General features: G+C 38.0%; 2 protein-coding genes across 4 annotated transcripts; both read left to right on the top strand.

The window, feature by feature from the left end:
* Positions 1-6,765: 6,765 nt before the first annotated feature.
* slc8a2a (solute carrier family 8 member 2a) lies at positions 6,766-20,992 on the top strand (the record flags this gene model as incomplete). Of its 2 annotated transcripts, none has more annotated exons than XM_079419889.1 (11): positions 6,766-7,065; positions 7,661-7,798; positions 8,512-8,739; positions 9,207-9,461; positions 12,509-12,952; positions 13,649-13,998; positions 17,408-17,511; positions 18,624-18,736; positions 20,021-20,120; positions 20,267-20,536; positions 20,616-20,992. In XM_079419889.1, 11 exons carry the CDS (start codon positions 6,766-6,768, stop codon positions 20,990-20,992), a joined length of 2,679 nt encoding a protein of 892 aa, XP_079276015.1. The 2 variants fall into 2 exon arrangements, with proteins under 2 accessions (XP_079276015.1, XP_079276016.1); XM_079419890.1 differs by having other exon boundaries at positions 6,940-7,065; positions 17,408-17,517.
* Positions 20,993-23,084: 2,092 nt separating this feature from the next.
* Positions 23,085-26,667, top strand: srsf7a (serine and arginine rich splicing factor 7a). 2 transcript variants are annotated; one of them, XM_079418563.1, is made up of 9 exons: positions 23,085-23,186; positions 23,280-23,362; positions 24,598-24,822; positions 25,136-25,315; positions 25,398-25,466; positions 25,556-25,594; positions 25,741-25,860; positions 25,970-26,056; positions 26,143-26,667. In XM_079418563.1, exons 3-9 carry the CDS (start codon positions 24,605-24,607, stop codon positions 26,192-26,194), a joined length of 765 nt encoding a protein of 254 aa, XP_079274689.1. In that variant the 5' UTR covers positions 23,085-23,186; positions 23,280-23,362; positions 24,598-24,604; the 3' UTR covers positions 26,195-26,667. The 2 variants fall into 2 exon arrangements, with proteins under 2 accessions (XP_079274689.1, XP_079274690.1); XM_079418564.1 differs by lacking the exon at positions 23,085-23,186 and having other exon boundaries at positions 23,353-23,497; positions 26,143-26,666.
* The last annotated feature ends 3 nt before the right edge of the window (positions 26,668-26,670 follow it).

The raw sequence follows: 26,670 nt of genomic DNA, 5'->3' as shown, positions 1-26,670 counted from the left end.
ATGTGTATTGGTGTGTTTGTGTTGTAGGGCAGATAACTTTTGGACAGTGGTGTAGAGTATCACGGTAAAGCTAATGTCCAGGTAACCATAGCACAGCTTAGAAAGTGAAATATGACCACATGGTTCAATCCATCACGTCACTCTCAATCTCTACCACACAGGTGACATGGAGACGATTAGAGGAAAATAAGAAATCAAGATTAAAAATTTATAAAATGGACGTGTTATGCCAGAACTTTTGGTGCATGTCAGCACTCCACTGAAAAATTCTTAATATTCTATCCGTTTAATATTGTCACAGTAGGAATGAGATGGACAAGTTGAGTGCAAGGTAATTGAGCTTCTTTAATTTCAGTATGCAGGAGATTAACAAACAGGCAAGCAGAAACGTAAACAGTCATAAAGAAGCTCGCTTAAGTTATGAACTCATTCTCAATTCTTTTTTCAGAACAGTCAAAATGAAACTTAAGTCCAAACAGGTAAATCCCATAGGTTATTCCAGCAGGCAAGTACAGCCGATAAGTACTGCACGTAAGGCTCAGGATCCAGGAGGTAAGTGACGATCTACAGAAGAGCGTGTCTCCTGACATCCGTAACCGACGGTGAGGATGGCTGCGGCCTCTAGGGGCAGGCCGATCCGGGTGGAGTTGATGGAAGTCGGTGAGGAGTGATGGATCTAGAATGTCGTCTCCATCCACCCAAGACCTCTCCTCGGGACCGTATCCTCCCCAGACATTGGAGATGACCTCCTCGCTGCTGGGAGTCTAGAATCTCTTCGATGCTGAAGATGGTTTCATTGGTGTCGATCTCGGGAGGAGGAGGTACTTCAGGTTCTGCAGAAGGAGGGAAAAGAGGGTTAAGTGTACGGTTTTAGCAGAGAAACATGAAAGGAGAGTGAGATACAGTAGTGGTCTGGGGGTCACTTTGTTAATCTGCCTGATGATGAGAAATGGAATGTTGTAACGGGGACTCCGCTTTTTACAGGGCAGTCAGAGGCAGATGTCTTGAGTGGAGAGCCAGACTAGGTTGCCAGGTTGGTATTGGTGAGCGGTGGTTTGGCGGGCTTATGCTTGGCTTTGTGCCTCCGAACTGCCCTTTGGAGATGGACATGTGCCGAGTTCCATACCCGCTCACGGAAGAGTGCTTCCACCGTGGGGACTTCCGATGGCTCTCCGGTCCAAGGGAAGAGAGGTGGTTGGTAACAGAGTATGCATTGGAAAGGTGTTAATCCAGTGGTTTCCTGTCAAAGGGAATTCTGAGCTTACTCAGCCCAAGGAAGATACTGGCTCCAACTGTCCTGGTGTTCGTGACAGTAGGCTTGGAGATAACGCCCTGTCTCTTGGACCTTGTGTTCGGTCTGGCCGTTGGTCTAAGGATGATATCCTGAAGATAAGCTGACTGAGACTCCCAGCAACCGGAAGAGTCCACGCCAGACCCTGGACACAAATTGTGGGCTTCGATCAGAGACTATATCCTCTGAGGTTCTGAAATTGCAAAAGACGTGATGAAAGAGTGCCTCCGCGGTTTCCAGAGCAGTTGGTAACCCTCGTAGGGGAATCAAATTGCAGGCTTTCGAGAATTGGTCCACTACCAATAGGATAGTGGTGTAACCGTTGTAAGGGAGGAAGATCCATGGCAAAGTCGATACCTAGGAGGGACCAGGGTTTGCGTGGAATGGACAAGAACACTAGCTTGCCCTCAGGCAGACGATGTGGTGTGGACATGGCACAGACTGAACAACCATTGAAGCAGGTGGTATCCCGAGCCATGTTGGGCCACCCGTATCGGTTCCAGAGTAACCAGAGGGTTCATTGCTTGCCTGGATGGCCTGATCCTGGAGACACATGAATGGAGTTCAAGTTCAAGTTTATTTGTATAGCTTTGTTTACGATACAAATCGTTGCAAAGCAGCTCTACAGGAAATTAAGTTTCCACAATATATTTATATATTGCAGAACCTTAATATATTTAACTTATGGCAAAATTTGGTAATTCTGTATGTTGTCTGAGCGTTGGCATCCTCTGAGGGATTGGCATTATCTTTTCTCAGGTGTTCGGTCATCTCAGATCATTTAAGGGTTGGATCCAGACTGAAGCTTCTGTAAATTCTAGTTACCACGGGATGTTAATCCCGTGGCAGAAACAGAGAAACATATAGAGACATAATTAGCATAGCTGCTGTTCTATCTAAGCAAAAATGATTTGTTCAACCCAAGCTAAAGAATAATAATAAATGTACATTTGATCAGATATAACTGCAGTACAAGATAAGATGCATTATGTAAATGCTTGGCTTAAGAGATGTGTCTTTAATCTAGATTTGAACAGAGAGAGTGTGCCTGAACCCCGAACGTTATCAGGAAGGCTATTCCACAGTTTGGGAGCCAAATGTGAAAAAGCTATACCTCCTTTAGTGGACTTTGCTATCCTAGGTACTACCAAAAGTCCAGAGTTTTGCGATCTTAGGGAGCGGGTTGGATTGTAGCGTGGTAGAAGACAAGTTAGGTACGCAGGAGCTAAACCATTTAGGGACTTATAGGCAAGTAATATTATTTTGTAAATGATACAGAACTTAATAGGTAGCCAGTACAGAGACTGTAAAATTGGGGTAATATCATCATATTTTCTTGACCTGGTAAGAACTCTAGCCGCTGCATTTTGGACTCTCTGTAGCTTGTTTATTGAAGCTGCAGGACAACCAGCTAGCAGTGCATTTCAATAGTCCAGTCTAGAGGTCATGAATGCATGAACTAGCTTTTCTGCATCAGAAACAGGTAGCATGTTTCGAAGCTTGGCAATGTTTCTAAGATGGAAGAATGATGTTTTTGTAACATGGGAAATATGATTTTCAAAGGACAAGTTGTGGTCTAATATAACACCCAGAATGGAGTCCAGAAGGTTAAGGCAGGGAGCAGATGTTACGTAAATCTTCCCTTCTGTACGGTGGCCGAGAGAGCTCAACGCGCTGCAACTTCAGAAAACATCTTCATCATTTTGACAACACATGCGCTGCAAATGCTCACAACACATGCAAATTAATAAACGCTGCAAATGCTCACAACACATGCAAATTGAAAAACGCTGCAAATCCTCACAACACATGCAAATTGTTTTCTTGATCCGATTTTGATATAAACCAAGAGGAGACTGGTTTTCCTTTGCTCCTGTATATAACTCGCGAGACTAGCATATTTCACAGGTGCTCGCGCGACGCATACATCCCATGTCTTCTGCCGGAATATGACAGCAGAAGTGAGGGGAAAAAAATAAATAAATAATTGTTACGTTTGAAATATGGATATTTTTCTTACAAAAACACATGGATTCACTACAGGAGGCCTTTATTCACCCCCCCAGAACTGTATGAGGCACATTTAATTACGGATGTGTGCACTTTATTTCACGTCTTCTGGACTGTTTACTAGGGCTGGGTTTTTTCGATACCAATTTTATGAAAACAGTTTTAACAAGATTACATTATCTCAAAAAACTTTGGTTTTATTTTTTTCAGCTTGTTGACATGTATACAGACTCAAAGACTAATCTCCTGAGCCACTGCACAAAGGAACAAAATATAGCCAACACAAATCCGTACAAATAATTTTAATAAAGCTCAAACAGTTCAGTTTACACTAGTGCATGCTCGTTTTACAACGCATAGCTCAGACAGAATCATCATTTCTATTCATTTATTCTAGGTTGTTAAAGACTTCAAGAAATTTAAAATCTTTATCCACTTTCATAAGTGGATGTTTTATTTTCTTTCACAATATGTTTTGTTATTAAATTCTATGTTGTAGTATGTCTAATTATTTGAATGCATAAAAACTACGTAGTTTATTCAAATTTATTCTTAAAACAGCCTTATGAACAAATTCTGTGTTCTGTATCTGGTTTTCAAATGAAGGCATAAAACATTAATTTCATTTTTCTTTTAAATTATTGAAAATAAAACTTTTTGGCAAACAATTTTACTATTAAAACTAAAACATGGAAATGTTGTGTGATCATTAATAAAAAAAAAAAAAAATTTTAATAGCAGTATGTACACTCTGCTGAACAATATTAATTTATTTCTGCCGCAGTGTCTTCAAAGTTAATCCGAATTTTTATTTTGACGGGTTTCCAGGAATACCTTTACAGCTCTGTGTATATGATATGACGCAAGTTTTACTCAAATGGTAAAATGCTCATGAAGTGACTCTCAGAGCAGTTCTGGAGCTGTTGTTCATGTGTTTATGTCCTCATTTAGTGAGACAGCAGACGCTGAAATGTCACGCGAGCTTCAGTCTGTGTCAAGTAAGCGAAACTGAGCGATATAGAGAGCAGACTGCTCCGTACGCGTTCGAATTGCTCTCGCGGAGGTCAAACACTGATCAATCAGCACCGCGTCACTTCTAGTCAAACACACCTAGTGCTGCAGGATTATTGGCTCACTGATGTTAATGAGATTAACCCCTTAGGTATCGAAATTTGGTACCGAATGACAAGACGTTTTTCGATACTTGGTGGTATGGAGGCAATTCGGTCGGTGCCTAAAAAGTATCGAACTCGATACCCAGCCCTACTGTTGACAAAAAGCACCCGCTTATCCCCATTGTAATGCTTTGAGGGGCCAGGACAATTTTTAATATAACTCCGATTGTATTCGTCTGAAAGAAGAAAGTCATAACGATGCTTTGAGGGAGAGTAAAAAACAGGCCAATTTAAATTTTTGGGTGAACTGACCCTTTAAGTCACAGTCCTTTTTTGCCACGAAGAAGCTTGACACTGCAGGAGAAGTAGAAGGACAGCTGAAACCCTGTTAATAATTGAAGTTTATTTGCAAAAACTGATAAATGCCACTTTAAAAGAAAATGAGCTGATTGCTGTGCATTATTCTCCACACATAGCGCAATCTGAACCTTGAACACGTTGTCAAAAAAGCCTGTATTGTCCACTTCCAAGGCATTGAGAGTTCATGTTTTACTGCAGAAGCCGACAAGCACCCTTGTTTGTGAACAAAAGCCGAAAAACCTGGATGATGCAACGGCAGCCATATTGTGCCAGAACGCCCACCTCACACCAGCTTATTGGTGGAGAGGAGACCGAGTGATTAAGCCAATTAGTAGATATGGATTAGTAGGCCATGATGGTCAGAGGCCAATGGGTGAATTTGACCAGGATATCGGGGCTACACCCCTACTCTTTTTCGAAGGAAGAGGCAGACGAAGTGACTGGAGATGACAAGTGATGAATGGAGTGATTGTACCAGTTCAGTGAAGGGGGTCAGAAATGGCTGGATCCTGAGCATCCATTTTCCTTTCGTTTAGGGGCTGGTCTTGTCATAGTAGGAACGAGATGGACAAGTTAAGTGCAAGGTAATTGAGCTTCTTTAGTTTCAATATGCAGGAGATCAATACAAACAGGTAAGCAGGAACGTAAACAGTCATAGGAAGCTCACTTAACTGAGGTTATGAACTCATTCTCAATTCCTCTTTCAGAGCGGTCCAAACGAAACTCAAAAGTCCAAGTAGGTAAATCCCATAGGTTATTCCAGCAGGTGAATCAAAAGGTGAATCAACAGGTAAGTACAGCCAGGAATGACTGCACATTAGGCTCATGATCCAGGAGGTAAGTGACAATCTGCAGAGGAGCTTGTAACCTTGAGACCAGCCAATGAATGCGGGAGCAGAGCATCCTTATAAGTAGTGGAGGTAAGTGATTGCAGGTGGTGCTAATTAGAAGTCAGGTGATTCTGATCGAGTGTATGTTGTTGGTGTGGCTGGTGACTCCATGACAAATATATACATTTTTGGAAAATTCAGATTAAAATGGAAATATTTAAATAAACTTTTCTATTTTAATTTTTTAAAGTAATTTATTTCTGTGACGGTAAAGCTGAATTTTCAAGCAACCATTACTCCAGTCTTCAGTGTCACATGATCCTCCAGAAATCCTTTATGCTAATGTAGTGCTCAAGAAACAGTATTATCAATGTTGAAAATAGTTGTGCTGCTTGAAATTTTGTGCATTTTTTTCAGGACGCTTTGATGAATCGAAAGTTCAAAAGAACAGCATTTACTTAGAAGTCTTTGAACTCTTTAGAACTCTTTTGCAGCATTATAAATGTCTTTGTCACTTTTAATAAATTAAATGTTTTCTTAAAAAAACTTACTAACCCCTTAGTGCTTTTATCCTTGTTTTACTGTCTGTTGGTCTCTTTCTCCCTCTGTTTGCATTTGTTACTTTTTTTAATGGTCATTTATATATAAAAGAAATTTATTTTCGCTGCTTTTCAAGAATTGGCATTTCCTTTAGTTATTAGTTTATAAATGTTTTAATTATTTAAAGCTGAAAGCAAGCTGTGTGTATTTTTTTATTTATTTATTTTTTATTTTTTTTATTTTAATGGTGCCACTGCTGCCAGTCCAGTTGTAATATTAGTCTCCTGGATCCATTATGTTTGACTGCCTGTGTCCAGTGTTGGCCAGGCATGACTAATGAACCACAGATAAGACCTGTGGTTTAGATTAGGACTGATATGGCCTTGTTCACATTGTTATTCTTATGGTATCCGCATGTAGACATTGAGCTTTATTCATAAAACAAAATTTCTGTATAAATAATTTGTAAAACCATTCGTATGTTAATTGTTGCATTATATAACAAAGTACATATCATGACTGATTGAGGATACTTTGTATGAAGTAATACCACTGTTCTTTTCTGTCTGTCAATCTCCCAACCTCTAGAGGAGAGCCATTCTGGTCGCCATATCTGGTCATGGCTCCTCCTCTACTCTTCCACCTTCTCCTCCTTCTCCTCCTCTCTGCACAGGTGTGTGCGGGTGGAAGTGCTCATGGGAACAGCAACAGTAGCGCAGATGGCCCCAAAAGATCCTGTGCTGAGAAAGTCAAATGTCAACCAGGGATTCTACTTCCTGTGTGGCTGCCACAAGACCCCTCACTGGCAATGCAGTCAGTAAGAGCAGTGATCTACTTTGCATCTCTTCTCTACATGTTCCTGGGTGTGTCCATCATTGCTGATCGCTTCATGGCTGCCATCGAGGTCATCACCTCACAGGTGCACAGCAACACCAAATAGACACAATGATAGATAGATAGATAGATAGATAGATAGATAGATAGATAGATAGATAGATAGATAGATAGATAGATAGATAGATGTAGGTAGGTCTTTGTCTACTCACTGTGCTATCATAAAAATAAGGCAAAAATGCCCCCCCAAAAAACAGTAAACATGATTGTTTACAAATCATTCTAGTATGCTGACTGCTGCTCAAGAAACATTTCTTATTATTATAAATGTTGAAAACAGTTGTCCTGGGTAATATTTTTGTGGAATCTGTGATACATTCCACATTCATTTGAAATAGAAATATATTTTGTAACATTATAAATGTCTTTACTGTCACTTTTATTCAATTTAATGCATATTAGCCGAATGAAAGTATTAGTTTCTTTAAATAGAAATAGGCATTACTTCATGGTTTTTAAATAGTTTTTTTTGTTTTGTTTTTTTGATTTTCCAGCTAAAAAGACTGCTACATTGTGATTATGTATTTTTATTTAGCTAAAAATTACTTACAGTGTGATATCATATTGGTGGCTAAAATGACCAAAATATTATGTTTTTATATACTTGATTTGTCATATAGGAGAAAGAGGTGACTGTGACAGGTGCAAATGGAGAGAAGACGGTAATGACAATTAGAATCTGGAATGAAACTGTATCCAACCTCACTCTGATGGCCCTGGGTTCATCAGCCCCTGAGATCCTGCTGTCAGTAATAGAGGTACGCACACATTTTCAAAACAAACCAGCAACTCGCATCACCCAGTAGTTTAGCACAAGAGATGTAAAGGGTGAGTTTTTTTCAGGTTAGTTATTAAACGACTGACACACACACTCAGCTCATCACAGTGATGACTTCAGCTGCTAGTCGTCCATGTAAAAACATAATTTACCTCAATGTGGTCTGACACAGAAGTAGACAGTTAAATACTTCAGCTGTCAGAAAGGGCTCATTTTACTTCTCCATAAATGCATCTGGAGAATTCAGAAATGATTACTCAGAAATGTCTAATTTTTCTGTCTTTCTGTCTTTCCTAAAACCTTATACAGCAACATTAAGGGTAGTACAAATCATACTACTGTACATCGTTCAGTGGCATTCAACTGTCATTGGTTTAAATCCCAGTTAAAATAAAAAGTATAAAAAGTTCCTAAAACGCTTACTAGAACTTAACAAAAAATGCACCCATCTAGCAAGCAAAAAAGCTTGACGAGGGTGCTCAACAACATTAACAAAAAAGGAAGAAAATTTGCCACACCATAGCTCCACATGTTCTCAACAAAGTTAACATTTTGAGCCATGGCTCTTCATCGGACCGTATTTTCCTAAATTATTAAATGTAAGTGTCATACTTGAAAACATATCGTGTTTATTAAATTATAAATTATCACCTGCTTTAGATACATGGTAGATACTCTGTCTGTGTGTGACAGGTGTGTGGACATGGATTTGAATCAGGAGAACTGGGTCCCGGTACCATAGTCGGCAGTGCTGCATTTAACATGTTTGTGATAATCGGAGTGTGTGTGTGGGTGATACCTGATGGAGAGGTGAGGAAGATTAAACACCTCAGAGTTTTCTTTGTTACTGCAACCTGGAGCATCTTCGCCTATATCTGGCTCTACCTCATCCTGGCAGTCATAAGCCCTGGCATTGTACAGGTGTGTGTAATCAGAACATGTTTGCATAATGTGGATGTAGATATTTATTAGAGCTGGGCAACGATTAATCGTGATTAATCGCATACAAAATAAGTTTTTATTTATATAATGCATGTGTGTGTACTGTGTATATTTATTATGTATACATAAAGACACACACATACAATATATTTTGAAAATATTTACATGTATATAGTTATATTCATATAATTTATATTATATATAAATATTTTTAATATATAAACATAACATATTTTTCTTAAATATACATGCATGTGTGTGTATTTATATATACATAATAAATATACACAGTACACACACATATATATTATGCACACAGAAACATTTATTTTGGATGCATTTAATCATGATTAATCGTTGCCAAGCACTAATATTTATCTTTTTAGGTAAATGTCTTGGCCAATTTAATTAACTTTCTTGTGTCTGTGTCTGTGTGTGTGTGTGAGGTCTGGGAGGCTCTGGTCACTCTTTTCTTCTTCCCTGTGTGTGTCTTAATGGCTTGGATCGCCGACCGGCGCCTGCTCTTTTACAAGTACTTGCACAAGCGTTACCGTGCTGATAAACGTCATGGTATCATTGTGGAGATGGAGGGTGAGCTAGCACCCAGAGGCATTGATGCAATCATGGGAGAAAAATATCAAAACAGCACCACCAGTGTCAATATGGAGAAAACCAAAGAAGCCGAACAGGACAGAGAGGAGGTGAGAAAGCAAATCAAAACAAAGAGAAAAACCCTATGAGCGAAATTGTGGTGAATGTTTTTGTGTTCCTGCAGATTCTACGTATACCAGGGATTATCACTGGTAGTTTTTTTTTATTATTCAAACTTTTTGTTTTCTTCAATAAGCAAAACAATACATTCCATTTACAGATAATTGTTTTGTCACATTTATATATGTAGATTACTAGCATAAATCCAATGAGAATAAATAAATGAAATAAACAAAGTAACATGGTTAAATGTGTCTCACCACCAGGACGTTATCCTGCATCCTCAATAAACGTCAAATATTTACCCCACCTTCTCTCATAAACAGCCATTTTTTTCCCCAAGTAGTCAACAACATTGTACAACATTTTTCATACACACCCAGCTTCCCCATACTTTGCAAATTTGTATATTTGACAGTTGTCTTTGGCAACCAGTCAACTACATTGTTAGTTATATATTTCCATTCAAAACTTACTTTGAAAGAATGAGTACTGTTATTCAACAAAGATGCATTAAATTGATCAAACATGTTAGTAAAAACATTATTATTATTATTATTATATATTATGTATACATAGACATATATACATATTTACTGATATCCCTTGAGACTTACTGATGAAAAAGTATAATTAAACTTTTATTTGGAGTACTATTTGTGCACAATGCACATTTCTTAATATTAAGCCTTAAATGTGTTTTAATGTCACTATTGATGAGGGTTGTATGATCTTTGTCTTTAAATGCAAGATATTTAAAGTGTACCTAAAGTATGCTTGCAGTAGTTCCATTTCAACACAATCAAATATACTTCAGTATATCTTTAGTTGGACTTCAGCACTACTTCTGCACAATTAAAGTGCATTAAGTACAAAATTAATTGTTCCACCAGTTTAGTAAGTACATTTGCAGGGTATTTTTATTATGTACATAAATATGTAAATGTATTTGTAGTATAGTTAGCAAGAAATAAATGTATTTCAAATACATTTGTGTATATTTATTTTATATATTAATAATATCGTTATTTAAAATGCAGTAAATGGTATATATATATATATATATATATATATATATATGCATATATATGTGTGTGTGTGTGTGTGTGTGTGTGTATATATATATATATATATATATATATATATATATATATATATATACCATTTACTGCATTTTAAATAACGATATTAGTAATATATATATTGGTTGTTGATGTGACATGGCATTTTACATGTTGTTATAAAAGCTGCAGTGTTATTCGATTTTTTTACATTTTTGAGCCAAATCTCAAAATTGTCCAATGGTGTGACTGTCCCAAGCATGGTTCAATAAATTACATTTTATAAATGAAAAACAAAAACATAAAAATGTTAATAAATACCTCCGGCATAATTGTACAAGTGTCTATTTTAGTAAATGGCAATAATTTTTTTCATCCATATATTTCTGAAAGCGTAGGAACTTGATACATTTTTTTCTCTGAAAACCATGTCCTCTGGTGTGACACCGTATTCTGATTTTAAATCGGACAATTCTAGAGAAAACTTTAATTAGTTGAAGGACCCCATTCATGGTCATTTTACTGAAGCCCTCTGTCAAGCCCATGATGCGTGCACATGGTCAAATTTTTGTCTCAGAATTGTTCAAATGTTGAACTTTTTTGGAACCACTGTGTTACGTTTTGTTTTCCTTTGGTGTGACACCCCTAAATTATATTTTTTAATTAAAAACTGCATGTTAAACTACATAATCATGGAATGCAAATGTGTCTTGCTAACCACTAATGACAGGTTAGCTAGGAATAGCAAGGTCATTAATTGAAAGAAAAAGGATGAAACGTCATGGTGTGACAGATAATGTCCTCCGCTGTGACACTTGTACTGTCACACCAAAGGACAAAGATGCCACACCAGTGGACAAGATCTCTTAAAAAAGCATTTTAAATAATTAAATAAGATTTGTTTAACTCCTTTTTATTCTTTTTTTATTCTTTTCAGTGTTCTTAAATTCAATAATTACATTAATTAAACTATTTTCTGATGTTTTTACAGAAAACATGTGCTGTTATAAAGTGTCGTGAAAATAAGCATAAAATGTGATACTTTGTTTTTGAGACAGAAAAAATTGAGGGAGAGAAATTAGTGGAAGAGAGAGGACACAGAAATGTATAGTGAAAATCAACAAGGATCCACCAGAAGGGAGGAGATCCTAAGAGAACAATGCAGAAAGTAAATACAATAAAAATGATGCCTTAAAAAGAGAAGCCATATAGTTTTAAAAAAATCATTCACATCTTAATGAATATAGTTTGAATAGAAATCATATAGAAGAGTTTCAGTAACATACTGATTGACTAAGAAACTGAAAATTATTTTTTGTTTTGTTTGAAAAACATGTTGATATTGTTTATATCAAAATTAAACTTTCTTTCTCCTTTGACATGTTCAAAATTGAATAGAAATAATTTAATAACTACCATTTCTGTCCTTTAGTGTGACATAATATCCTATGGTGTGACACACATAAAAGAACCACAGATTTTTTTTTATCTCAAAATATCTTTAAAAAACAGTTGACTATTGCAATAGGGGAGATACAAATATCACTCAACTTAATGGTATCATTTTCAGTGGTTTTGAATGAATGACAGCATGAATGAATGAATGACAGTCTTGTTGTCAAAATTGGTCTTGAAATTGTCCAACAAGTCATGGGGAAACAATTATGTTAATTATAATTTCATATTATTTATGTATTATTAAGAGGTTTTTATTTTTGCTATGTCACACCATACAACACATTTATGGTACAGTTCAGTAAAAATGTTTAAAAAAGCAGTGAAAGAATTGACAAAGTTAGTCATATACTAAGTGGGATCAGCCTGTAATTATTTTAAAATAAACAGGTTGATTTCAACCTGTTCACCTGACCAGAGTTGGTCACCCAGCTGGATGTCATATCTTACATATAAAGATGTTGAGCAGAACATTGAAATGAAAAATGTTTGGAGGTCACCATGAATGTCTGTGGTTACAGGTGATCCGCATGCTTAAGGAACTGAGAGAGAAGCATCCAGATAAAGACCTGGACCAGCTGATTGAGATGGCAAACTACGCCACCATGCAGAAACAGCATAAGAGCCGGGCCTTTTACAGGGTGCAGGCAACACGCATGATGATTGGTGCCGGGAACGTACTGAAGAAACATGCAGCAGCTGAACAGGCAAAACGAGCAGCTGGAGATTCAGCGGAGAATGACCTGGCCACCTGTTCTCACATTGCGTTTGAGCAGGCGCAGTACCAATGCAGTGAGAACTGTGGGAGTGTCAGTCTGTGGGTCTGCTTACATGGGGGAATCGGCACCAGAACCTTCCACGTCGATTACAGGACAGAGAATGGGTCAGCCAGTTCTGGGGCAGATTATGAGTATTGTGAGGGAACAATCATTTTTCAGCCTGGAGAGACACGCAAAGAAATAAAGGTGAGAGAAACACACAGTGGTGATCCATGTCTGATCCATGAACAGAACAGAATGTTCTTTTGAAATACTTCTCTTCAATTAATTCAACCAATACAATTTGCAGAGTGAATCATCACGTTATTATATTCGGTCATATTTGACTCTGAAAATGAGTCTATACTTTTTCAGTTAACGTACTAAAATATTCATTATATATTCAAATTAATAAGTGAATCATTTGTAAGTGATTCAATTAAAAAAAAAATCTGATTAAAAAAACTTGGTAAAATAAATGATTTCAAAGAGCATGTGAAACACAAAATTTTTTTTTTTTAAATTAATACAAGGATGCATTAAATTGGTCAATAGTGACAGTCAAGACTTTTATAATGTTAAAGTATATTTAAATGAAATGCTGTTCTTTTGAACTTTAAATATTAAGCAGCATAACCGTTTTCAACATTGATAATAATAAGCATCAAATCAGCATATTAGAATAATTTCTAAAGGACACTGAAGACTTTAAAATATATTGAAATAGAAAACAGTTATTTAAAGTAACTTATAACAAATATTTGACAATATTACTGTTTTGAAGTGATGACAATAAGAGACCTTATTCAAAAACATTATAAAACTTTTGAATGGTAGTGTATGTATGCAAGTTGAATATGACTCGGATGCATGTCTTAAGATGCATGTGCGTATGCTTTATAGGTGGGAATTATCGATGATGATGTGTTTGAGGAAGACGAACACTTCTTTGTGCGCCTCTCAAACCTGCGAGAGGGTGAGGGCGGGACCAACACTGATGGTGCCCGACTGGTCGAACCCTTCGTAACCACTGTAACTATTCTGGACGATGACCATGCAGGAGTCTTCGCGTTTAGTCAGCGGGAGCTCTGCGTGGGTGAATGTTCAGGTGTGGTGGAGGTGCTGGTGAACCGGACGTCAGGTGTGCGTGGGACTGTCATGATTCCATATCACACAGAGGACGGTTCTGCACGACAGGGTGTTGACTATGAGCACACACAAGGAGAGCTAGAGTTTATCAATGAGCAGACTAGGTAAAAGTTCACACTAAAGTTTTAAATTCAAAGTTTACCTTTACAAAATGTGAAAATATTCTCTTTACTTCTCAGATACACATAAATCTGAATTTATATAAAAATTAAGTAATTATATATATGCAAAAATATAGTTTATGTACTCTTTAATATATGAGTGCATTTGTGTTAAATTGATTGTGGAGTATTTTGGTAAGTATCTCAATAAGTAGTCTGACAGTACCACTTGGGCCATTGTTACAACCCATTAATATACTTTACTAACATATGCAGTGCATTTATGATGTGTTATAAGGTATTATAAATTAACATACACTACCATTCAAAAGGTTTTGTGTACATAGTTTTTGTCTTAGGAAGTATCTCATGCTTACAAAGACTGCATGTATTTGACTTTAACAGTAATACTGTGAAATATTACAATTCAAATTACTGTTTTTTTATTTTTGTAATTTATTACTGTAACACAATTTTCAGAAGCTATTACTACATTACTGATTTGGTGAGCAAGAAACATTTCTTTTTATTGTTATCAATGTTAAAAACCGTTTTGATGCTTAATACAGGTCATTTTCAAAAAATTAGCATATTGTGATAAAGTTCATTATTTTCTGTAATGTACTGATAAACATTAGACTTTCATATATTTTAGATTCATTACAACACAACTGAAGTAGTTCAAGCCTTTTATTGTTTTAATATTGATGATTTTGGCATACAGCTCATGAAAACCCAAAATTCCTATCTCAAAAAATTAGCATATCATGAAAAGGTTCTCTAAACGAGCTATTAACCTAATCATCTGAATCAACGAATTAACTCTAAACACCTGCAAAAGATTCCTGAGGCTTTTAAAAACTCCCAGCCTGGTTCATTACTCAAAACCGCAATCATGGGTAAGACTGCCGACCTGACTGCTGTCCAGAAGGCCATCATTGACACCCTCAAGCAAGAGGGTAAGACACAGAAAGAAATTTCTGAACGAATAGGCTGTTCCCAGAGTGCTGTATCAAGGCACCTCAGTGGGAAGTCTGTGGGAAGGAAAAAGTGTGGCAGAAAACGCAGCACAACGAGAAGAGGTGACCGGACCCTGAGGAAGATTGTGGAGAAGGACCGATTCCAGACCTTGGGGGACCTGCGGAAGCAGTGGACTGAGGCTGGAGTAGAAACATCCAGAGCCACCGTGTACAGGCGTGTGCAGGAAATGGGCTACAGGTGCCGCATTCCCCAGGTCAAGCCACTTTTGAACCAGAAACAGCGGCAGAAGCGCCTGACCTGGGCTACAGAGAAGCAGCACTGGACTGTTGCTCGGTGGTCCAAAGTACTTTTTTCGGATGAAAGCAAATTTTGCATGTCATTCGGAAATCAAGGTGCCAGAGTCTGGAGGAAGACTGGGGAGAGGGAAATGCCAAAATGCCTGAAGTCCAGTGTCAAGTACCCACAGTCAGTGATGCTGGTGTTGGTCCGCTGTGTTTTATCAAGGGCAGGGTCAATGCAGCTAGCTATCAGGAGATTTTGGAGCACTTCATGCTTCCATCTGCTGAAAAGCTTTATGGAGATGAAGATTTCATTTTTCAGCACGACCTGGCACCTGCTCACAGTGCCAAAACCACTGGTAAATGGTTTACTGACCATGGTATTACTGTGCTCAATTGGCCTGCCAACTCTCCTGACCTGAACCCCATAGAGAATCTGTGGGATATTGTGAAGAGAAAGTTGCGAGACGCAAGACCCAACACTCTGGATGAGCTTAAGGCCGCTATCGAAGCATCCTGGGCCTCCATAACACCTCAGCAGTGCCACAGGCTGATTGCCTCCATGCCACGCCGCATTGAAGCAGTCATTTCTGCAAAAGGATTCCCGACCAAGTATTGAGTGCATAACTGAACATAATTATTTGAAGGTTGACTTTTTTTGTATTAAAAACACTTTTCTTTTATTGGTCGGATGAAATATGCTAATTTTTTGAGATAGGAATTTTGGGTTTTCATGAGCTGTATGCCAAAATCATCAATATTAAAACAATAAAAGGCTTGAACTACTTCAGTTGTGTGTAATGAATCTAAAATATATGAAAGTCTAATGTTTATCAGTACATTACAGAAAATAATGAACTTTATCACAATATGCTAATTTTTTGAAAAGGACCTGTATTTTTTTTGGAAACCGTGATGCATGTTTTTCTAAAGAACGGTATTTAATTTAAACAGAAATTTTTGTAACAATTTAAAAGTCACTTTTTTATTGCATCTATGCTGAATAAAATACATTTCTTTAAAAAAATCATACAGACTTTTGAACGGTAGTGTATGTCAATTCATATATATGTCAGGTTTTAGAATCTATGATTTAATAATATTTTTCAAACGCACTGTGAGCATTATGAAAGACTAGATAAAAATGCAATACTCTGAAATACTATTCTGAGCTGTAATTTTGTAATGCACTAATATTAAACCTCATAATACATAGTACACCACAAGTGGTCTCTTCTACCCCAGTACTAGTAATATCAGTTACATACGCCTTTTTTATCACCTATTTTCTTATAATCCCTGCCTGATACCTTCAGACGCCAACATGTTTGTGTACCACAGATGTTCCGTAGTCTTCTGTGTGGACTGCTGTGGTTTTGAACTTTGGACTGTTGGTTTGATGTGTGCCCTGATGGATCCTACTCAGGTGTCAAAGTTACTCTCAGTCTCATTAAGCTAATAATAGCTTCTGAGGAGCAAATGTTTTTTTTGTTAAAAACAGTTTTAACCCAGGACTTGTCCAGGGCTAAATGATTACATTGACACAAGGTAATTTCACTTGTCTCTGTATTCTCATAAAAATTCAGTTTTGCTTCTTCAGTTATTAATTTGGATATATTTATAGTAACACTATTATATTATAAATTGTATCTTGTATTTTAAAAGTACAAGTATTTTGATGAACAATTTGGCACAAATTAACATTAATATTTCCTGCACTTTTGACAGGATTTTATTTAGTAGGTTTTATTTATTAATTTAGTATGTGAATGTGAAATCTGACGAGGTGAAATCTGTGCTGTCAAGTGTACAGTAACGCTTCAGAGAGTACATGACAAACAACAGCCAAAATCATGCCACACGCACATTCTGGAAACTTAATAAATTTTCCTTTATTATCAAAACAAATGGCATAAATCTTAAATGCTCAGTTCAGCAGTGGTTTGTAGAGAAGAGAGTATGAACACAACTGAACGCTCGTCTCAGTTCATCTGTGTGTGGGTTAATTATTAATGCACTGTGTGTTAAAGTATTCATGTAGGCCTAACTCTGATGTGATTTAAATGCTGAGGTCTCCTTTAATATTTCAGAGGTAAAACCAAGAGGAAATGATTATTTGTCCTTTTGCTCTTTGTGTGCATGTGTGTCCACAGTAAGACACTACAGGTGCGCATCATTAACATGCAGGAATATGAGAAGCGAGAACATTTTTTCATTGTTCTGGAAGAACCCAAATGGCTCAAGAGAGGGATCTCAGGTCTGTGTGCGTTACTATTTTTTTTTAATCATCTCAGAATCTGTTACAGTATTGAATTTTTTATTTTTATGAATGCTTGTGTATATTTTCATTTGTTAAGGCTGTTGAGGTTCCAATAGCCTCCTACTCACCTCTCTCTCACACAAACACACACACATTTCTATGACCAGTGTCCAGTTTCAGATCAATAACAACGGCACAACAGGGGGACAAACTAGACATGCGTCACACACAGTAACTAGATCCAACTCACCTACACACACTTCAGCCTCACGTTTGTGTGTGTATGTAATATAAGCTCATGTGTCCGAATAAAAGTGAACGTTAAAGAGAGAATTAACACCAGGTTCATTAGTGAACTAATCAGCTACTTGGAATCTGTTTCATTAATCTAACGATTGACCAAGCACTGTTGTAGATAGATAGATAGATAGAGTACATACAGGTCATAGGAATAAATACACATACACATATAAATACACATAAATAAAAACTACTCATGCAGTGTATACACACACACACACGTTTACTTAGCTATCTAAATGGGGACATTCCATAGGCGTAATGTTTTTTATACTGTAAAAACTGTATGTGCTATTGCCCTACACCAACCTTACACCTAAACTTAGCCCTCACAGGAGACTTCCTGCATTTTTACAATTTCAAAAAAACTGTTTAGTTTATTTTTAAACCCGTTTTACAAATGAGGACGTCCCCAAAGGGAGGTTTTTGGAGATTTTGTCAGGTTTACCTCACTTTTAGGTACAAATTTGTCCCCAAAATATTTATTTTACATTGTGGTAATATTTTATAATATATTACTGTTGATATTACTGTTTTTACTGTTTGATCAAATAAATACAGCCTAGATGAGCATAGAAGACTTCTTTCAAAAACTTTTAAATTTTTGAACAATAGTGTACAGTTTATTCAATATTCAACTGACTGATTCGTTCATTCATCGATTCATTTTCTATTTGCATGCTCCATGTAGATCTGCTTTTGAATCAGGGTAAGATGAATCTATAACACTTTGTACATTTCTTTTACAGTGTATATGAAGTTTATTAATATCAATATTTATCCTTTGCTCTACCTTTCATTTTCCCCAGCCACACCTGGTCCAGCATTGGAGGACGCCAGACGTATAGCAGAGAAAGGAAAGCCCATTCTGGGAGAGCACTGCAAGTTAGAGGTTATTATAGAGGAGAGCATTGTTTTCAAGGTATTTTTATTTTTAAGTCATATGTAAACATACAGGAGTAAACTATGGAAGACCTAGGAGGCCATGGATAATTACTATTTTTCTTTCTTGTAATTTCTTGTTATTTTTCTTTTCTTGTAATCTTGACAAAACAAGTGTTCTTGCGATGTCCAACCCGTTATCCAACAGCAGCACTAACTGTAGACTAATCAAATAAAATAATAAAGTACACAAAAATATCAGTTACTTCTGTTTCAAAGTAAATAATGCAGTAATAATGTCTGTTTTGATCAGAAGCTGTCCTACATGTAATGGTCACATGGTCAGCCTATCAACAGAACTAATGAAAATCACTAACAAATGATGTAATATTATTTTATTTCAAATAGATAAGAAAAACTAGTGGGTTGCATCCAAGGAGCTCTAAAAGATTTTAGAATAGTAGCCTGCTGCATACATCTGAAAGCACTCTGCCTGCAATTGTGGTGTTGAATGCTCGGATGTTAGACCATTTAAAATGTGAATTACACAAATAAAATGTTTAGCATGTCTCTGAAAAAAAAAGAGCAGTGATTTATTTATTTATTAATTGCATTGAAAGTTTTGTTGAAATATCAACAACAGTCAACAAGTTATGATAACGTGAAAACAACTTTTGTTACTTCAAGATCAAAAGAAAATTAACTTAAGTTGTGATCACGAAAAAAATAACTAAATAATAATAATAATCCATGGCCTTATAGGACTTCTGTAATAAACACTTTAACTGAGTGCCCAATTTAGTCTTGTCTCATGCAGGCAGAAGTCGTATAAGCTGTGATTCCTTCCTCTCATAGGTCCGACAGGGAATGGCCCCTAATGGAGTCTTAGATGCGGTAGTAGACCACTTGCCTCAGTGTGAAGTGTGTGTTGGATTGCCCTAAACTTCGGCCTTTAAACACTGTCTGACTGAATCACATCTAAATGCATGAAGATTGCAATTAAATCTCATTTCTTCATCACAGCTCTTTCTGTTTTAATTTGTGTTTATTAATTGAAAGCTTTAAAACTCAGGCTTAATACACAGCCTACAGTACCCTGATGATTTTTCAATGAAACAAAATGCTACTTTGACTGAACAAGAACTGAGCATGAACAGTTCTTTAGTGCAAATTATTCAAGAATACTGTCAATATTACAAAGGGGAATTTGTACCGGACAAAGTGTGCCGACTTCTACAGAGCAATTGATCTGTGTGATTGATTGCTGTTTAATGGATATATTTCTCAATCACTGAGCTTCACTATGGTGTGCATATGTGTTTAGAATACAGTAGACCGCCTATTGAAGGATACTAATCTTGCTGAAGTAATTGGCACACACTCCTGGAGAGAACAGTTCATCGAAGCAGTAACAGTCAGTGCAGGTAGAATCAAATCATTTCAGTGTCCATGCGTGTTTCTACATATGTGAAATGATTTATGCTTGTGCACATAAAAACTCATACGAGATTATTTCAGGTGATAGTCATGTTTCATTCATACCTTTCTCTTTTTCTCTCATTCCTTTCAGGAGAAGGTTATGAAGAAGGAGGGGAGCCTCAGCAACCATCGTGCTGTGATTATTTCATGCATGCAGTTACGGTGTTCTGGAAGATTCTGTTTGCGTTCATTCCACCCACAGAATACTGGAATGGCTGGGCCTGCTTTATTGTGTCCATTCTGGTCATTGGGCTGCTAACCGCCATCATTGGAGATTTGGCATCTCATTTCGGCTGCACAGTGGGCCTCCGTGACACAGTCACTGCTGTAGTGTTCGTTGCCTTAGGAACCTCCATACCAGGTAAATCTATATCATAACTTGTGTGTCTGATTATGTGAAACACAAACAACCAACTATCATCTCCCTTTCCTCTCTTTAGATACATTCGCAAGTAAGGTCGCTGCTACACAGGATCAGTATGCAGATGCTTCGGTTGGAAATGTTACCGGTAGCAATGCGGTTAATGTTTTCCTGGGGATTGGTGTGGCCTGGTCCATTTCAGCTGTTTACTGGGAGGTCAAAGGTCAGGTGTTTTACGTAGATCCCGGCTCCCTTGCATTCTCAGTTACACTCTTCACCATCTTTGCCTTCATCACCATGGGCATGCTGATGCTACGGCGGCGGCCATCGGTGGGCGGAGAGCTGGGCGGGCCCAAAACGTTGAAGGTTCTGACTTCATTATTGTTCCTCGGTTTGTGGCTTCTCTACATCACATTCTCCAGCCTAGAGGCCTACTGTCACATCACCGGCTTCTGAGGAGAGAGAGAAAGACAAAACAACCAGACTCAAACTTACACTAATGGCATTTGCATTAAATGAGTTATGTGAGAATTGAGCTATGAGAGAAATGCACAATGTACTGTATATTCCATGGTGATATGTACATAAAATAGATATCACATTCTGTATAAACACACGTACCTGAAAAAAAAGTGAGAGAGAGCAAGATTGTATGACTGCACTGCTGTCAGGGACGTCTTTAGCTGCTGCACATTTAGCACATTAGAGGTATTATGGACTTTTGACACCACCAGATCCTCAGTGGCATGGAGGACATTTAACACACTGCAAGATGTAGTACTTTTTTGACAGAACTGTGATGTAATTTTATATGATGACTCATGACCAGTAATTGATATCCCTTGAAGAGATACTAGGCCTCTCTGAGAGAAAAGGCACTTATGGCTCTCCATAGAAATGACCAAAAACTCTTCGACAAGTGAAACTGAACTTCTTTTTCCAGTTTTACTTGAGGATGGCAGACATTATAGGACCTACCTTGACAAGTTGATCAAAGAAAGAATGCATGTGATAATTATCATTATCATAATTCACATTAATATATTTACTCAAATAATAATGAGTCTTGTAGGATGTCACTTCATCAATTCACTCAAATCTATTATTTCAGCATTAAAATTAATAAATTGAAGTGATTGTTCTTATTGTGCTTTGGTATTCTGATGGGAAAATGTTGTATTTAGACATTAAAAATGAAATTACAGTGACAACTACTTTGGCATAATGTAATCCCAGCACCACATTTCCACCGAACCCCCAACTGCTCCCCTGGCGTCGCAGCATAAATGGCTGCCCACTGCTCCGGGTGTGTGTTCACGGTGTGTGTGTGTGTTCACTGCTGTGTGTGTGCGCACGTTGGATGGGTTAAATGCATAGACTGTAAAAAAAAATGGACGTAGTGTCCGTGACGTCACTCGTAGGTTTCTGAAGAGCGTTTTTGACATAGACATAAATACATCTCTATTATGTCTATGGTTTTTGAAGCCTAAAGTGGGCGGAGCCGACCGCCGCCATCTTGGCAACGCGTCACCGCGCGTCACTCCCGGATGATCCAAAATGGGCAATGAGGCGGGACGTGGGCGGAACTGAGGTGCCTGGTTGCTGAAACCACGCCCGCCTACCTCGTCGACGTATTGGCGGTTGATTTTTTTTTTTACTTTTCCAGAGCTTTCCAGCTTACTCAAGGTAAATTAACCTGAAACTACACAACAAAACTTCAAATAACTGAGGTAACGTGACGGCTACCAGACAGCAGATAGAGACAGTAACGTCAATCAACCTGTCACTCAAGTGGCCACGCCCTTAATTATGCAGAAGTTTAAGGCTTAATATAATTTAAATGGATGAGTTATAAAAAAATTCACCCACCTCACAGTTGTCACGAAGGGCAAAATTAGCTATATAGACCAAAATACATTTTTGTACCAGGCTGTAAACATGTTTTTTTCTACTGTAAAGTTGGGCATTTTAACATGGAGAGTCAATGTGATTGACTCCCTTTTGGAGCCAGCCTCCAGCGGCTAGTCGATGAATTGCAGATTTAATCACTTCCGTGTTGGTTTCACTAGAGGGAGCGGGAGGTTGCCGCTTAAATGCAGAGCACGAATTCCGAGTATGGGTCACCATACTTGGCTGAATGTCACTTCACTTCACCACTTCACTTATCCTCATATTTTTACAGTAAACAGCAACGATATAAACTAGAATTTTCGAGGTGCACAAGTGCTCTAGTTAATTTTCGAGAGGGGGTGTAAGAATTATGAATGTGAATCATTAATGTTGTAAAATTACTACTAACTACACATAATAATGTGGACGTAATATCAACACTCCAGCGGTTGACAATATAGATGTTTATACTGTTATTTGTGAGTGAGACAAAAATGGCCGCGTTGAATCAATGAACGAATCTATTTAGTGTACTGATTCAAAATATGCGAACTACTAGAATGAATGAAAAACCCGCCACTACAAACCAGTACGAAAACGCGCCTTTAGTTTGAGTTACATCAGCGAGAGCCAATCACGTTCAAGCATTAAAGGTCCCGCCCCTTCTTGGAAGTGAGAGAAGTCGACAGGCCGCGCTCGCTCAGCCGGTGACGGGTGATGCTTCCGGGCCGAGCGTGAGGAGCATGAGATAAGATAATTGGTGAGCGCTTTATTTTGCGTAGGTTTTTAATCTGTTAGAGGTAGTGTGTATCCGCTTGTATTTATTCGTTGTATTATTCTCCTGTTTGCCAAGGTTTGGTTGAAGCACCTTTAATCAACCGGAAGAAGAAGACGTCCACGCGCCCTCACACGGAACCGAGGACGTCGAGTCACACAGTAAGTCCGCGTGCAGCCGACGGTGTTGTTTATTGTGTATAATCCAAAGCCTTCTTTCTTCGCATGTGTTTATAAACCTTGTACGAAAGCTGGGGGTTTTACTGGTTGCTCCAGTTGATGGATCTCTGCGCTTCGGTTGGTGTATGGTTTGATTTAAAATCGTGCCAAACAAAGAGCGGCCTGCGATTTTGGCGCATTTATTAATGGCGTTAATCTTGTTTATTGGCTAACAATCAACCCACTTGCTACGTTCTCCTCTATATTATGCTTATAAACCCTTGTCCTATTGTCTGGTTTGAGTCTAGTTAACGTTGCTGTTTGTATAGGTAAACATGGCTGAACCGTCCATCTAGCGACTGGTGTTACAAAGAAAGGCGAAACTAAAACACTGCTTGAAGAAATGTTTACTCTCTCTAGTAATGCTCTGCAAGATCTCGTATCTTCAGTTTGGACCGATTTGGAAGCTTGCACGTGATCAGGGAACAGCTGACCGCGATTTGCAAAATGTTTTAGCGCATGCAGGATTGTAACCTTACATACTCGACCAACGTGCTTTCAATCGCTCTGTTTGATCAATGATATACACAAGACACTGTATTATTTATACCATGGGGATCTCTACTTTACGGCATGGCTGTTTAACCCTAACAGAACCAGGAAGTTTACAGTCATTTTAGGTACTCTGTAACTTTATTGCGTTATGTAACGTTAATGCCTAAATTTCACCCAAAAGAGAATTTGTCATTTACGTTAACTTACCCCCGTTGTTTCAAAACCTGTATGACTTCATTTTGCAGCACACAAGATACATTTTGAAGGATGTTGCTAACTAGTTTTGGTGACCATTGACTTTCATTGTATAGAAAAAAAGCCACTTTTCGAAAGATAATCATTTGTGTTTTGTTGTAGTTGAACGTCAGATTTGAGTGAATTTAGTAAAATTAACATTTTCAATTTTGATGGATATTTCCCTTTTAACAGTTAAGTTTGATATTTTATATTTAGAAAAGTTTTTGTAGCATTTTCACTGACCTTCAGAAACCTGCAGTGGTCCTTAACCCCCTGGTTAAACTCTGATTTCTTACTTTTTTTGTTTTTAAAAGTAAATGTGCATTAATTTGAGTTATTGAATTTGTGGAATCGGTTATCATGCGCTAAATATTAGCAGGTTAAGCTAAGTTTTTTGTTTTTTTTAGGTGTACCAATTAATTTCTTAACCTTTGTCCACACTACAGGTGCAAGATGTCTTACTCATCTCGGAGTTCCTCTCGCGCCGCTGACTGTAAGGTCTATGTCGGTGACCTTGGCAATGGTGCAGCCAAAGGTGAGCTGGAACGAGCCTTCAGTTACTATGGACCGTTGCGGAGTGTGTGGGTCGCCCGGAACCCTCCAGGTTTTGCCTTCGTTGAGTATGAGGATGCCAGGGATGCAGAGGATGCCGTAAAGGGGATGGATGGAAAGTGAGTCAACTTGAGTTCTACCTGCCTACATTTGCCATGATGCTACTGCAGCACATTTAACCCCCTGACCTCTTCAGGGAGCTCAGACCCGCAGGGGTGAGTGTCGGCGGTTTATCACTGTTCTTTTTCCGCTCACAAAGGCCCCAATTTATTTGGTGTTATCCTGGAGGCAGATTAATTATAGTTTGAGTTGTTGTTTTTCTTAGTTTATCTGAAATTAGCCTGCTTCTAGGTAAAGTGTGTGACTCACATATTGAGTGCACCTTTGTTTGGCATAGAGAAACAAATAACCTTCTGATCTGTAATATCCTAGGGTGCTTTGTGGATCCCGTGTGAGAGTTGAGATGTCTAATGGTATGTCCAGAAAGTCTCGTTATGGCCGTCCCAGTCGCAGACAATTTGACCCCAACGACCGCTGTTACCAGTGTGGGGAGAGTGGTCATTATGCCTATGACTGTTATCGTTTCAACAAGCGGCGTAGTCGACGCAGCAGGTACTTGAACCAACATTATTTTCATTGCATTGCTATCTGACACTGTTTTATTGCTAATCTTTCATTTTGTTTTTCTTTTTAGGTCAGCATCTCGCTCTCGGTCCAGATCTCGTGGCCGGCGCTACCGCTCTCGTAGCCGCAGCAATGAAAGGCAAGTCCTCTCACTGCTCCAGCTGTTTGGACAAATTTACAGTCTAGATGCATCAATCTGATTTTTTTTTTGTTTGTTTTTATATATAGGAGGTACAGTTCACCTTCATACTCAAAACGCAGAAGCAGGTAAGCCGTGTTATCAGGCCACAGTTCTGTTTTTACCAGTTCTAACTGCAGTATGTCTACTTGCTGCAATCTTTCTGTGGGACCCATTTCCTTTGTAAATTGTCTGGGATATTGTGTTTTTATTTCTTTTCACCTTTGCTTTCTAGGTCAGGCTCTCCGGCCCGCTCTAGATCCAGAACCCCTGTGCGGCGCTCGCGTTCACCTGTACGCAGGTCGAAAAGCCCTGTACGAAGGTCCAGATCCAGAACGCCTGTCCGTAGAGACAGGTACTTAGTTTACTCATGCTAATTTATTTCACTTCTGCGTGTGTCAAGTTAAATGTATTAATGTTGTATGTGCTTTCTCAGTTTAAAATGTTTGTTTTTGTATTTGTAGTCGCTCCCGTTCACGATCTGGTTCTAGACCGAGAGATCGTAGTGTGTCCAGATCTCGCTCTCGTTCGGTCAGTCACAAGAAAGACAGGTAAATACAAATTTACACAATGACCTGTTTCAGTTATGTCATTCTTGGAGAAAACGAGCAGATTCTGATACTTTGTTTTGTCTTAGTCATTCCAGGTCTGCCAGCCCAAGGAGAAGTCCAACACCGGATGCTGACTGATCTGAATACTGATGCTTCTCCCCTATTCCCCACCCTTGCCTCAGGGCTGAAATACATTTTATCTCCATGATTTCAATACTGGTTCTTCTGTAACTACAAAGCTATTTCTTTTCTTCTCCTTCCCCAAATTTTAATGAAAGTTCCTTGTAAAAGCATCACTATCTCATGAATTTTTTTTTTTCCCCCTTCCCTTTTACGCATCCCCTTTTTTTCTTCCCCTCCTTCAGATTGTAAACTTTTTTCTTTTTTTTCTTTCTTTTTGAAGAGAGCTCCGTTGTTTTAATTTCAGTGTTGAGCCAGTGTCCTGTGGTCAGTGATTTGTGGGTAAGGTGGTGAATGAGCTATGTTGTGATTTAGTCGGTGTATTATATGAGCTGAAGAGTATGCTGTGATTTGTTTGTAGAGGTTTTTTTTTTTTTTTTGCATTGAAAATGGCAATGATCTTTTTAATAAAGCTTTACAAACCCAACTGCAAA

The sequence above is a fragment of the Barbus barbus genome, assembly GCF_936440315.1.
Source record: "Barbus barbus genome assembly, chromosome: 6".
Classification (NCBI taxonomy): domain Eukaryota; kingdom Metazoa; phylum Chordata; class Actinopteri; order Cypriniformes; family Cyprinidae; genus Barbus; species Barbus barbus.
The sequence above is the reverse complement of the archived record's forward strand: the minus strand, read 5'-3'. Positions and strand labels throughout refer to the sequence as shown.